General features: G+C 62.2%; 1 protein-coding gene across 4 annotated transcripts in view; it reads right to left on the reverse strand.

Annotated features, from left to right (window-relative positions):
• Positions 1 to 13,291, reverse strand: part of MED15 (mediator complex subunit 15) — a 41,684-nt gene that overhangs the window by 12,815 nt on the left and 15,578 nt on the right. For 3 of the 4 annotated variants that reach the window (XM_069557994.1, XM_069557995.1, XM_069557997.1), the window contains exons 3-5: positions 4,150 to 4,201; positions 2,846 to 2,875; positions 1,519 to 1,731 (exon numbers count right to left, since the gene is read on the reverse strand). In XM_069557994.1, the coding sequence (XP_069414095.1) occupies positions 1,519 to 1,731; positions 2,846 to 2,875; positions 4,150 to 4,201 (295 nt within the window). The remainder of the gene's footprint in view (positions 1 to 1,518; positions 1,732 to 2,845; positions 2,876 to 4,149; positions 4,202 to 13,291) is intronic. The other variant, XM_069557998.1, reaches the window with a different exon arrangement.

Here is a 13,291-nt window from a genome sequence, read left to right on the forward strand (position 1 = left end):
AACTCTTCAAAAAACAAAAATATGCCGAGTTTAAAAGCCCAGCCTCACCCAGAGTCAGCAGTGTGCTTCCTGTGACTAACCCAGGCCACCTGGAGGTGCCTAGTGGGCTCTCGACTGCCTTTGGGTGCCCTGGTCAAACCTTGGACCCAGGGCCTATACTCTGGGACGTGGCACTAGGGCCTGAGCAGCCTGAATTCCATGGCAGTGTTCGGAGGTGTGAAAAAGGGTGGCAAGCGCCCTTGGGCACACACCTACCTCAGGCAGACCAGGCCCCAGAGGTCACAGGGGGTTCTGTGGGGGCAGCAGTGAGTCATGAGGGCAGGGGCCACAGCAACGCCCTCCGCGCCGCGCAACGGGATGACAACGGGATGCGGCCAAGGTCGGGCCAGGGAGGGTGCAGGCTGGCACCAGCACTTCCCCGCTGGGCCACGGGTCTCGGGAGTGAGGCTGCGACTCACACTAAGCTCGTCCAATTCAGACCTATACTTTATTATAAAACCTAAGTTTGTGATGAAAGGAAATTCAATTGTGTACCAGAGTATCACACGAAAAGGAGGCGGAGCAGCCTCCTGAAAGCCGCCCTGTGCGCCTGTGCTGAGCGGGGACACGGAGCTCAAGGTGAAAAGCCAAGCAGGGAGACAGGTGTCACAAGGCAGGACTCAGTAAGGAGGAAAAACGACGCTCTGGGGGCGGGGGTGGCTGGGGCGTGACGGTGCGGCCAGCCTCGGAGAAGCGAGGGGACCAGACCGAGGACACGGGCAGAGAACCCGCGCTGGGGCCACAGCGGCCCTGCTCACGGGGTCCCGCGAGGGCCAAGAGGCTGGACACGCAGGCACACCACGCCCTGTCCGCGAGCACTCACACTGGCTTTAGCCTAACAGCCCAAACGGAAACAACCTGCCTGTCCTCCAAGGCTGGGCGAATGAAAGGACCGCGGCCCCAGAAGGTTCCTCAGCAGTGAGCAGGGAAGGACGGCAGGCACGACCTGGAGGCTCTGGGCATCACGCCAAGTGAAAAAGCCAGTCTCAAAACCATGAACATCGCACGGCCCCACTGAGGCAACACCTGCAGAGACCACTGAGGCCGAGAACACTGCCTGGCTCAGGGCTGGAGGGCGGAGCCAGGACGGCAGCTAGCGGGGAGGCTCGGCGTGCTGACTCCATTGCACACGTGACAAGACCTCCCAGAGCCGCACACGTGCACACGGCCGGCGTGCACGGCACCGTGGCGGCTCTGGTGACTCAACTGGGATGTTACGGTGGGGAGCTGGGGGAGGGGCACGCGGGGCGCGGCTCCTCGGCACCTTCCAGGGGCCCAGGAGCGCAGTGCAGCCCCTCTCCCTGCCCTCCCAGGCCTGGGGCCGGGCCAGTCCTGGAGCCGACTGCTGCCCCTGGAGGGGTGGGGCGGAGGAGCCCCAAGGCAGAGCATGGCCCCGGGGCTGGGGCACCAGGCCGCCCCCCACGCCCCCGCCCTCTGGCGGCAGAGGCTGCGCGGCCCCTGCCCCACCCGTGTACTCACTCTGCGGAGCGGCCGTGGACACGACGGCCATGCTGTGGGGGGCCATCCCCGAGGCGCCCGGGGGCGGCTGCCCCGACAGCGGCACTGGCTGGCCCATGGCGCCCAGGCCGCCCATCCCGCCCAGGGCCTGGCCCGGGCCCCGGGTAGGCAGGCCGAGGCCGGCGGCTCCCGCGGCGGGCCCGCCCGTCAAGCTCTGCAGCGCGTTCATGGGGTCTGCGGGGCACAGGGTCTGTGTCTCAGGGTGGTGCCCCCCAACCTGGGCCAGGCTCCTGGGCCAGGAAGCCTTACTGAGTCCACGCTTCCTCCCACCTCAGGCTTGATGCCCTCAGTGCCCCAAACGCGGAGAGGCCAGGGCCCCTCCAGGCAGAAGCCCAGCCCACAGCAGGCCTGGGGCTGGGGCGAGCCAGCCCGTGGGGGCTCCGCCCCTCTTGGATGGAGGCCCCTCCCAGGGGTGAGACACAGCGGCACACCCGGAGAAAACAGTGTCGAGGGCCCTTCCCCAGTCAGCGGAGCCTGGGAGCCGGTCTCCCCCAAGAGAGGTGACGAGTCCCGTGCGCACCAGAAGCCCACCTCTGCTAAGTCTGGGCAGGACCCCACAGAGGAGCAGCTCTCGGGAAAGAGCCCCGAGAACCAGTGGGGGAAGGCCTGCGATGCCGGGCAGCAGCCAGCGCCTGGGGAGGAGCTGAGGCTCTGTCACAGCAGGCCCACGGCCACCCACAGGCGGAGCGGCCCGGCCAGCACCCTGCCACAGAACCCAGCGCCCCAGGGCGCTGAGTCCAACACCGGAACCTAGACGCCCTCTGGCCGGGCGTGCTGACCCCGCCCTGCCCCCCCAGCACGAGCAGCCCAGGAAGGCCAGCAGCGCCACCCCCCCGGCTACTCCCGCTTGGGCGCTGGGGTCACCTAAACCCCTTCACTGGTGGCTTGCTCAGCGAGACCTGGGCTAAATCAACAGGGCTCCCATGTGATAAAACCTTGTAATTAAAAAATAAAATTAATGATAACAACTTGCAAAGAAACTTTGTAACTTAGGGTGGATTCACGGCTACTCTCTACGAAATGCTACCACGGACAACTACACTGAGGGCACCGCCGTGTGTTCCGGTGGCCTCCCAGGGAGCTCACCACTCTAGACAAGCCTCCACCGCCAGCGAGTCTGCCAGGAGGGATGGGACGGGGCGGCCTGGCATTGGGGTTGGGGGCGGGAGTGGCGTCCCTCTGGGAACCTGCTCCTCCCAGCAGAGTGACCCCGCCCACAGCTCCCAGCATCCCGGCCCTGCCGCCCACTCCGAGCTGGGGAAGAACTTCAGAAAGGAGAAACTCTTACCACTGACAGACGCCTGAGACTTCTTGTTATCTATGGTAAAAAGAAGAAGAAAGAGGAGAAACCAAAGTAAACAGTTAAAACTGTTTATGTTTAATGTATAACTGTTTACTATGTTATAATCACCTATTCCCATGCTAAGTCAGTGCAGGAAGCATTTGCCCAGAGGTCATTCACTAACCCTGACCCGACTCTGCCTAGAAGCTAGACGAAACACACCCGAGGGCTTCAGCATCTGTGCGTGTGAACACGTGTGTGCGTGTGAACACGTGTGTGCGTGTGACCACGTGTACGCGCGCGTGCCGCCCCCGGCAGTGCTGACACACGGGAGGCTGAGGGTGGCCGGGGGCTGAGAGCCCTGCTTCCAGCCCGCTCCGGGGCGGCATCCAGGTTTTCTGGGTGAGGAAACTGAGTCTGTCCAGGACGGCTTAGAAGCTGGACCCAGCCCTCCCTGGCGCTGGCGGGGAGCAGCCACAGCGGTTCCACCCTCTCCTGGGGTGAGGCCGCTGTGGGCATCCCTGACAAGGGAAGTGCCAGGGCCAGCTCCCAAGGGGCCCTGCGGCCTGTCAGGCTGAGCCCCTGCCAGGACAGGCAGCTCAGGCCCCAGCCTCCTGGTGGTGGCTCCTCTTGATCCCAGCACCACGGGGCTGCCCCAAACATGGCAAGAGAGGGAGGCCAGTCTAAGAGCTCAGTGAGGCAGGGCGCAGTGGTCCTGCAGGGACTTGGGGCCCCGGCGTCTCCCGGCGCCTGCGGTGAGGGACGGCGGAGCCGCAGCCGCCCCACCGGGCTGTGTGGGAGGTGCCGCCTCCTGCGGGCGCACACCGCGGGCCGGCAGGAGGCGCCGTGGCTGGGAGCCCGGAGCGGTCCCGAGGGGAGCCGGGATGCAGGCCAGGCCTCACCAGGGCAGGACGCGGGATGTGCTGAGGAAGCTGGCCCCAGTAGCGTCCAGCCTGATGGGAACACGGTTAGGTCCAGTCTCCATGGGTCAAAGAAAAAAACCCAGATATCAGGGAAGGAAGTGTGTGTTCCAGGGTGGACTCTGCGCGTTTAGGAACCGCCTAGAGAGCAAAGCGGCAGTCCTTGAAGAGGGGAGGTCAAGCAGACAGGCAGCGGGACCTGTCCAGCACAGACCCCCGCACACTAACACCTCCCTTTGGCCACACCAGCAGGGTCCAGGCTGAAGCTCTGGGAGGCTGGGAAACACGGGACCAAGCCTGAAGCCGTGAAGAAGCTCCCAGAAAGTTGGCACTGTCCAAACAGCCCTCCCGCGGTGAGCACACCATCCAGAGATGTGGCGTTCTACTTACGGATGTCTCGAAAATGAATAATGAGCCTGGCCACCAGAGAAAGGTATTCGTCCTAAAAGTAAAAACAGGAAACAGTTGAAGCTCAGAGCAGAAGTGAGGTGGAGCAACGCCCCTTCCCGCCCCAGCCCCTCTGAGATCCTCCCGGGGGCAGAGAAGGCGACTGCGCTGTCTGTCCGTCGGTCCAGCTCGGCCTCTTCTGGAATCCATCCCTCGGGAAAGGCCGGCAGAGCTTGGCTCCCACAGGCCAGAGAAAGGCAGACAGAGAGAGAAGCCAGGAAGGCGCCCAGACAGCGGAAGCCGCTGCTCCTCCAGCCCGCTGTAGACCCTGCAAGGGTGGGGGGCGCCTCAGACAGCCCCCCTTCCACAGCGGGGCCTGCCCAGCGTCACAGGGCACCTCGGAAGCAGGCCGGGAGGGCCGGCCGCTTTAGTCTCGGCTCTTTGGAGAAGCACTTCCGCTTTTCCCACGGCCTGCTGCGCTGCACTACTGAGGTGGTATCTCCATGCAAATCTGGCTGGCCACCCCCACCCCTGGTGAACTCACTGCGAGGTCGGGGAGAGGGCAAGAGGGCACAGCGCCACTCAGGGAGGCAGGTGAAGGCCCCCGCCCACGGCCCTCCCAGTTCCCGGTGCTGCTGGACCCGCCCAGCAGGGCCTGCCTTCCACGGATTGTCCTCTTTGTAACCAAGGACACTCACTGCCGGGCGTTCCCGGGAAATCACTACTGTGAGCTTGTCCTGGGGGCAACGAAGGGATGTTTGTGACGAAGCTCTTCTTTCAGAGAAGCTGAACCACCCCGCGAGGCAGACAGAGGGCAGAGCTTCGGCCCGCCTGCTCTCTCAAGCCCCTCCTAAGTCACCGGGCCGCAGCCGGCCCTCACCAGGACCCGCCGCAGGGCACAGGGACGGCTCTCAGGCGATGCACCAAGGGGGCCTCCAAGAACGCGACACAGAGCTCACTTTCTAACCCTGTGAGCCCTCATCCATCTCAAACCGCCGCTAGCCTGTCCTCAGCCGGGGAATCAGAGGACAACGGGGGAAAGGCCCAGGAGGCCGCAGGGCAGGCAGCAAGGAGTGGGGCTGTGAGGAAGGGGTGCTCAACACGCCCCCTCCTGACTCCCCTCAATTTCTGGGAGGAAAGAAGTCCCCAGATTACCTGAGCAGGCTGGCCCCTGAAGGGCAGCAGGCTGGCAAGTGGGGAGCAAGGGAAGTGGGGGCCGAAGGAAGCTCAGAAACGAGGTGGCCGAGGCGAGGAGATGGGGATGGGGAGCCGGCCAGGTCGAGAGCTGACTCTGTAAGGCCAACTTCTGGGTCAGAGAAACCTCAAAAGGATCTGCTGAGCTTTTTCTACTTCAAAATCGAGAGGACGCCGGTTACAAAGCCATCAGTTTATTAAAAAATCCACAAAGAACAAGTGCCGGAGAGGGTGTGGAGAAAGGGGACCCTCTCACCCTGATGGGGACGTAAACCGGCGCAGCTACCACGGAGACCGGCGTGCAGGCTCCTCAAACAAACTGAAAACAGGCCCACGACCCCGGAGCCCGCGGTGCGATTCAGACAGACGCGCGCACCCAGCACCCAGCAGCACGCGCACAGCCCAGCGGGGAGCGGCTGAGTGTCCACTGGCGCGCGCGGCAGACTGCCAGCCACAGCAACACGGAGGGGCCCGGAGGCGACCCCGCGGAGCCAAGCCAGAGAAGACAAATCCCACGTGCCATCGTTCACGTCCAGAATCCAAAACATGCCACACGAACGGCCTGTGAAGCAGAGACAGCCTCACAGGCGTGCCAGGGCAGGCTTGCAGTGGCCACAGGGGAGGCGGCAGGGAAGGGGTGGGCTGGGGCACCGGGCCTGGCAGGGGAGGCGGTTACAGGATGGACGAGGCACGCAGCGCAGACAGCCGCACTGGACCTCCTGCGGCGGGAAAGGACAGCTAAACCACCCTGCTGCAGAGACAGGAACAGTGCGGATCAACCACACTTCAGGCCAAACACAGCGCCAGACACAAGACACGGGGTAGGAGGCCCAGGCGTGTGTCCCCAAAGCCCCTGGCACAGAACCAGGAGTGCTTGGAGCCAGGTGGGCAGAGGGCGCCGCGGTCCACACCCACCGGGGCTGCCCACGGCCGGGGCTGCAGAGGCTCTGGGGACCTCAGGGAACAGAGAGAGGAGCGGCCGCCTGATGGGAGAAGGGGGCAGGGCGCGGCCGGCACAGGGTGCTCCTGTGGGCCAAGCCCTCGTGGGCCGACGGTCCGCCCCTCCAGCCCCCAGGGCGGCTGCCTGACCTCCCGTCCAGACGGGCCTCCCCAGGCGGGCGAGTTCTGGGCCCCCAGGCAGACGCGCGGGTCACGGGCCCGCTCCTGCTCCAAGGCACCCTTCCCAGGGCAGCCTCGAAAAGGCGAGAAGGCGCACACCCCCCACCCTGGCTCTGGGTGTGGCCGGGCACGGCGCAGCCCTCACTCCACAGACCCACCCGCGCCCCCTCACACCGGGGGGGCGGGGACACAGGGTACAGAGGACAGGGGCGCGGCCAGGCTTCCCACGGCTCCCACGCTGGGTCCAGCCCGTCCACATCTCGGCCAGGGCGGAGGACGCCTCCCCTCACCAAGTGGACGCAGGAGCGGGACACTGAGGCTGCGGCTGAAGCGGCCCAGGCTACACACCAGAGGCTCCACTGCCAGACCTTCGGGATGAGACTCGGGGAGTCTGAACACGTCTCCGCTTCCCATCTGCACAGGGAAGGCTGCAGACTGACAATGAGACCCCAGGGAGGCCAGGACGAGCGCCGAGAAGGAGGCCTGCTGCCTTGTTACGCAGCTTCCACGCTGCAAGTAGACAAATCTTCCACCAAACCGAAGCTAAAGCCCAACTACAGAACAAGCACAAGTTTTAAAAATGCAGAACCAAGCCAGCGTAGGAGTCGACACGAGGCGGTGTTGAATCACAGGGAAAAGGGTTTTTCAGACCGACCATCTTGAAACACAAAACGCAAGAACGTCCCCAGAGAGAGGGTACACGTTTAAGGGCCCACACAGCTGGGAGGAGTCCCTAAAGGTCGTCCCGCATTCCGTCTTTCGCGGCCAGCACTAGCGGCGACACTGGCCTGCCCACTCTGCAAGCCTTCAAAGCAGCAATCCTGCCGGCGACAGCAGCAGGCCAGAGATTGACCTCAGAGAACAGATACATGCCTGAAACGAAAGTGAAACGCCGTAGTTGGAGGCATCAGTGTGAAATGATGGGGTTTTGAGGTCGCTGTCGTTTCAAAACCACAGGCCTCCTTAGGACTCCAACAGGAGCGGAAGCACTGAGCAGCCTCAGGCCCACACTGCAAGCCGCCAGGTCCACTTCGCCCTCCGCAGGAACGCGGGCTCCTCAGAGCAAGAGCTGACCCTGAGCTAAGAGCAGCGGAGCGGCTGAACTGCACCCCCCGGCCACCGTTCCACAAAGAGGGGTCCCTGAGGGTCCCCAAAGACTGCGGTTCAGGCAACCAAGAAGCCCTGGTGGATGAAAGAAAGCCTTTCTTGGCAAGAAAATTCACCTAATAAATGTAGAGGAAAAGCCGGAACTCAGGACGATTACCAGTTTGCGGCGCCCAGTTAAATGATGGAATCATTAGCTGGTAAGTGGACGGGATACTTCATAAAAAAGCCAGGCTGTCCCTGTCCCAACTCCTGACCAACTGTGGCCTTGTGGGAACACCAAGACACCCAGAAATACCGTACATACGCCACACACAACAATGAGGCACCACCTCCCACGCACTCCTGCTAACACAACCCCTGCACACTGCGCTCCCCGGACCCAACACCCAGGTCACAGGAAATACGGGGCAGGCAGGACCGAGCCAGGCCTCGGGGAGGTCGTTGGTGGGAACATGGTGCTGAGCAGTCTGTCACTGAGGACGCTCACGTCGTCCTCAAGACACAGACGTCATCAGGAACAGGACGCTGGGAGAGAGGCAGACGTGCCAGGTACTTCTGGGGAGGGCTCCGGGGAAAGCAGAATGCGTGACCGGAAACGAAAGCCGGGAGAAGCCCTGCGGCCCTGGGCAAACGTCTAGCCGCACGGGCCGCGGGCCGCGTGGCGATGAACGGAGCGGGAGAGGGCCGGCCAGCCTGCAGGAAGACGCGAGAGGAAGAAGGGAACCCAGGGAAGAAACGCAGCGCGGAGAGGAACCTGGACCTCGTTTGGAAAATTCCCAGGCTGTCTGAGTCACCAAAAAACCAACATGAAAACCAGGAGATTCACTGTAGGAATGTGAGCTCTGGAGAGAAGGCTGAGGGTGTGGCTGGACAGACCGCCAGGGCCAAGGAGACGAGGCATGTGAGGAATCCTCTGGGTCACCTCACAGACGCCAGGACAGGGGATGAAAGTACGGGGTGAAAGGTCTGTGGGGACCCCTGATCTGACAGGGAGTCTGTCACACACACGAGGCCCACAGGGTTAGTGCCACACGGCAGAGCCACTGTCGGCCTGGGCCGAAAGAGGGAGACAGGGTAACATTTTAAAAGGGCATCAGGCTCCCAAAGTCTACAAGCAGCAAACAGGTCAAACCGATAAACTCCCGGCTGCAAACATGGCTGCCAGGGGAAAGCCTTGGGCCCTGAGGCCGAAGTCACGAGCCTGGAGTCCGCCGGGTCTGTGGGGACCTGCGCAGCAGCCGCAAGAAGCAAACACCCTGTCTCTCTAGACAGGCCCACTCTGGGCACGCTACGCAGACGCCTCGCACAGCGCGTGCCCTCTGGCGACCTCGTCCCTGCACTCAGCCTGACGCTTTCCAGGTCCAGCCGCGCTGGGCCAGCCATCCGTGCTCCCTCCCGCCGCACAGCCCATGCTGCGGCCAGCCCGCGTTCTGGCTCCCCACAGCCGGGTGGCGCGCGCGGGGCCCCCACCTTCTGGCTGCAGGGAGTGATGCCACCGGTCTCCGCGCACACGCTCCGCGCACACGCTCCGCGCACACAGGGCCCCTGCTTAACTTCTGGGGAATCGCCAGCGTTCCCACGGCGGCCGCTCCACCGGACCCTCCTTCCAGCGACGCCCGGTGCTTCCAGTTTCTCGCCAGCGCTCCTCAGGTGAGTGAGCCGTGTTCGTCTGTTGTTATCACCGCCATCACGGACGTGAAGCCGCACTGCGCGGCGGTTTGGAGTCGCTCCTCCCTAGTGACTGCTGACACTGCGCGTCTCCTCACGTGCTGCCTGGCCATCCCAATGTCTGCTCGGGGAGACGTCTGTTCACGCTGCTTGCCTGAGTCTGAGCTGGGGGTCTGGCCTCTTCTGTCATGGAGCTGTGCTTCTTTCTACACTGTGGGCTCCAGTCCCTCACCGGATCCACGGTTCCCAAGTGCCTCCCCGACTTCAGAGGCCTCTTCACCTTCTTCCTGATGTCCTTTGATACACAAGAGCTTTTAAGTTTTTGTAACTTTAAAGCTGCTCTTTTCCAAGACTCGGCGGGGACAGGCCCTGGAGCTCCCACGGGTGCAGTCTGTCAGCTTCCACAGAGTCTGCCTGCGAGCCCCTCCTGTGTGGGAAGCTGCGTCAGCCGCAGGGCAGGCCGGAGCTCTGCCAAGCGCCCTGCCGCCATCCACACAGCTTCGCACCTCACCTTTAGACAGCGCAAACTGTTCCAGACACACAAAGACCGATCAGCGTGACAAACGGCTGCGGGCTCCTTGCCCAGTCTAAACTGAACACTAAGATCGAACCAAGAAAGCCAGCAAGCTGGTGCCCCGTGCCGCTTGGCCCATGCCCCAGGGACTGCACGGAGCGTTCCTAAAGCACCCTCTCAGCATGGGAACAGAGCCACGGAAAACCGCGGAGAGCACCAAAGAAGCCTGCCGGCGCAGCGTAGCGCAGCGGGAGGCCCGGGCGGCACCCCCGACGGCGGGCGGCGGGGGGCGGCTCCGGCCCTGCCACCCCGGCCACGCCCAGGCCCTTCCGGCAGGCGTCCGCAGCTGCTGCGAGAATGCTGACCTTTTCAGGCCGTCCGCAGTCTTCAGTGTGCACAGCTGTGCTCTTCTCGTCCGATAACTGTTCCTGATCAAACAAGCACAGCAGAAGGCGTCTTCAGGTTCAGTCAAAGGCCGACCGTGGGCTTGTGGGTCCACAGGCAGGGCTGCAGAAGACGGGGCCTCCTGCTCAGCCGTGCGCGCCGCCCCTCTCCCAGGCCACGCCCTGCGTCCCCACCAGCAGGCCATCTGTGCGCCCCTGGCCTGCCTCTGACAAGCCTCCAGGATGCCTCCCAAGTCCAATGCTCTTGGCCTCCCTGGTGCCTGGGTTTCACCTTGGCCCCCGCCATGGGAACTCACGCTTCAAATCAGAGACACGCGCTACCTGTGCACAGGACCGTACACCACGCACAGGAGCTGGGCCGCGCGCAACATACAAGCCTCGTCTAAAAACTCCCACAGAGGAGGGTGGTCCGCCGTCACCGAGGCGGTGACCAGACAGAATACCATCAACTTTCACAAGCGCACCTATGGAGTGGGTTTCAAGAAGCGTGCCCCTTGGGCACGCCAAGAAAACGGGAAATTCACCATGAAGGGGGGACTCCCTGACGTGTGCATTAGCACCAGGCCCAACAGAGCTGTGGGCCAAGGGGCTGCAGAGCGCCCCACACGGATCCGCGTGCAGCTGTCCAGAAGACATGGCGGAGACCCACCGAACAAGTTCTACAGGCGGGTTCCCTATGTGCCTGTCACCACTTTCAAAAATCTGCGGTTACTGTGGATGAGAACTGTTGATGGTCCAATAAAGTTACTGAACTTCAAAAAAACAAAAATAAATAAACAAACAACCAAATGATGAGCAAGTATCAGCAACGCACACGCCTGTGATGAGCCTCTTCACACACGCGGCACAGAGGTCGGCTCTCTGGCCCCCTCCGCCGAGTCTTCAGAGTGCGCCAGCGGTGATCACACACCCCCAGGCACTGTGGTTTCTGCTTCCCTCAGTCTCTCTGAGACAGAGAGCAGACCCACCTGCTGGAATTCGGGTGTTAAGAATTAAACTGGATGCCTGGATTTGCTTTGCCAGATGGGAGGAGGTGAAGGAAAGTTGGCAGGCTCTGACCGCAGGCCCCGGGGGGGACCTCCCGGGCAAGCCCCCTGGCAGCTGTGCGGCTGGGCCACCCCAGCGCTGCGTCTGCTTCCCGGGCCTTGCAAGGGGTGTTTACTCCACCCCCCACCCAACCCAGAGTCAGGACACCACCGCCGCTCTAGGCCACGACTCTCCAGGGCAGCTCCTCACACAGCAGCAACCAGCAGTGCTAGACAACACGGGGAGCGTTTCCAGAGGAAACCATCCAGTAAGCGCCCAAGGCTCCCAGCTCATCTCATCCCCCAAACACCAGCAAATCACACACTCAATGTGAGACGCGTCTCCAAACCTTGAAAAGAGCTCTTCAACAGAAACACGAATGACTCAATTTCAAAACGGACAAAGGGTCAGAACAAACATTTCTCTAAGGAAAACATACAAATGACCGATAAACATAGCAAGCCAGCTGGGGATGCACGTCAGAGCCACAGCGAGGGGCTGCCTGGCGGCTCAGTGGTTAGGAATGGGCCTGCCAGGGCAGGCAACACGGGTTCCATCCCTGGTCTGAGATCCCGGGTGTCCCAGGGCAACGGAGCCTGCCCCCGCAGCCGCTGGGCCTGAGCTCCAGCACCGTGAGCCACAGGCACCGACACCCACGCACGGGCACCCGTGCTCCACACTCAGAGGCCACCGCCACGAGGGGCCTGCGCACGACAACCAGAGGGCGCCCCCGACGCGCCGCGCCTCAGGAAAGGCTGCAACGGCAATGGAGACCCAGCGCGGCCACGGACGAATCAGCTTTAGAAACCACGTGAGGCACCACTTCGCACGACCACGAAGGCCTCAGTAGGCCGGTGACAAGCACTGCTGAGGCACGGAGCAGCTGGGACAAAATGCACCCCCCCGAGAACGGAAAACGGCGCAGCTGCTTCGAAAGCAATCTGGCGACTCCTCAGAAGGTTAAACAGAACTGCCATCTGATCCAGCAACTTCTTACCCAGGCAGACACCAAAGAGAAATGAATCCACGCGTGCCCGGGCAAGCCGGCACACAGACGTTCGGAGCAGCACTGCTGCAACAGCCAGAAGCGGGAGCAGGTGCGCCCCGACTGAGGGGCTCACCGCTGCTCAGCCCTGTCCGGCTCTGCGCGACCCCAGGGCCGGCAGCACGCCAGGCTCCCCTGTCCGTCGTCGTCTCCCGGAGCTCAAACTCACGTCCACTGAGTCGGTGATGCCATCCAACCATCTCCTCCTGCCGTCCCCTTCTCCTCCCACCTTCAATCTTTCCCAGCATCAAGGTCTTTCCTGATCAGTCAGCTCTTCACATCAGGTGGCCAGAGTATTGGAGCTTCAGCATCAGTCATTCCAATGAATATTCAGGACTGACTTCCTTTACAACTGACTGGTTGGATCTCCTTGCAGTCCAAGGGACTCTTAAGAGCCTTCCCCAAAACCACAGTTTGAAAGCATCAACTCTTTGGTGCTCAGCCTTCTTTATGGTCCAATTCCCACATCCATACGTGACTACTGGAGAAACCATAGCCTTGACTAGATGGATGGATAAGTAAAACGCGCTACACCTACGCAATGGAATATCACCCGACAACAGGGAGGAGTGGAATACACGCCACAACACAGTTCGTGGATAAACGCCGGCAATGCTTTTCTGAGATGCCAGTCGCGGAAACACGTACCTTACGACTGCATTTATGAGAAAAGGACAGGACAGGCACACCGCCAGCAACAGGAGGCAGGCAGGTGGCTGCCTAGGGCTGAGGAGAACGGTGAGCGAGGCTAATGGGCGCAGAGCTTCCCGGGGAAACGCGCTGGGGAGACCTCTGGGGGCCTACGGTCAGGGTTCCGGGCTCTCACTGCCAGGGCCTGGGTTCAGTCCCTGGCCCGGGAACTGACATCCCACAAGCCAAGCGGTGCCATCAAACACAGGAAAAGAAAGAGAAGAAAATCCTCTGAAACACATCATGGGGATGGCTGCACAACTCTGTGCAGCCCTAAAGACAACTGAGTCGCAGACTCTACTGGGTGAACTGTGCGATGTGTGAGTCAGAGCTTGACAGGCTTTAAAAAGAAGAAATGCTCACCATCCTCTGTGTGCA

This window comes from Ovis canadensis, chromosome 17 (assembly GCF_042477335.2).
Source record: "Ovis canadensis isolate MfBH-ARS-UI-01 breed Bighorn chromosome 17, ARS-UI_OviCan_v2, whole genome shotgun sequence".
In the NCBI taxonomy this organism is placed as follows: domain Eukaryota; kingdom Metazoa; phylum Chordata; class Mammalia; order Artiodactyla; family Bovidae; genus Ovis; species Ovis canadensis.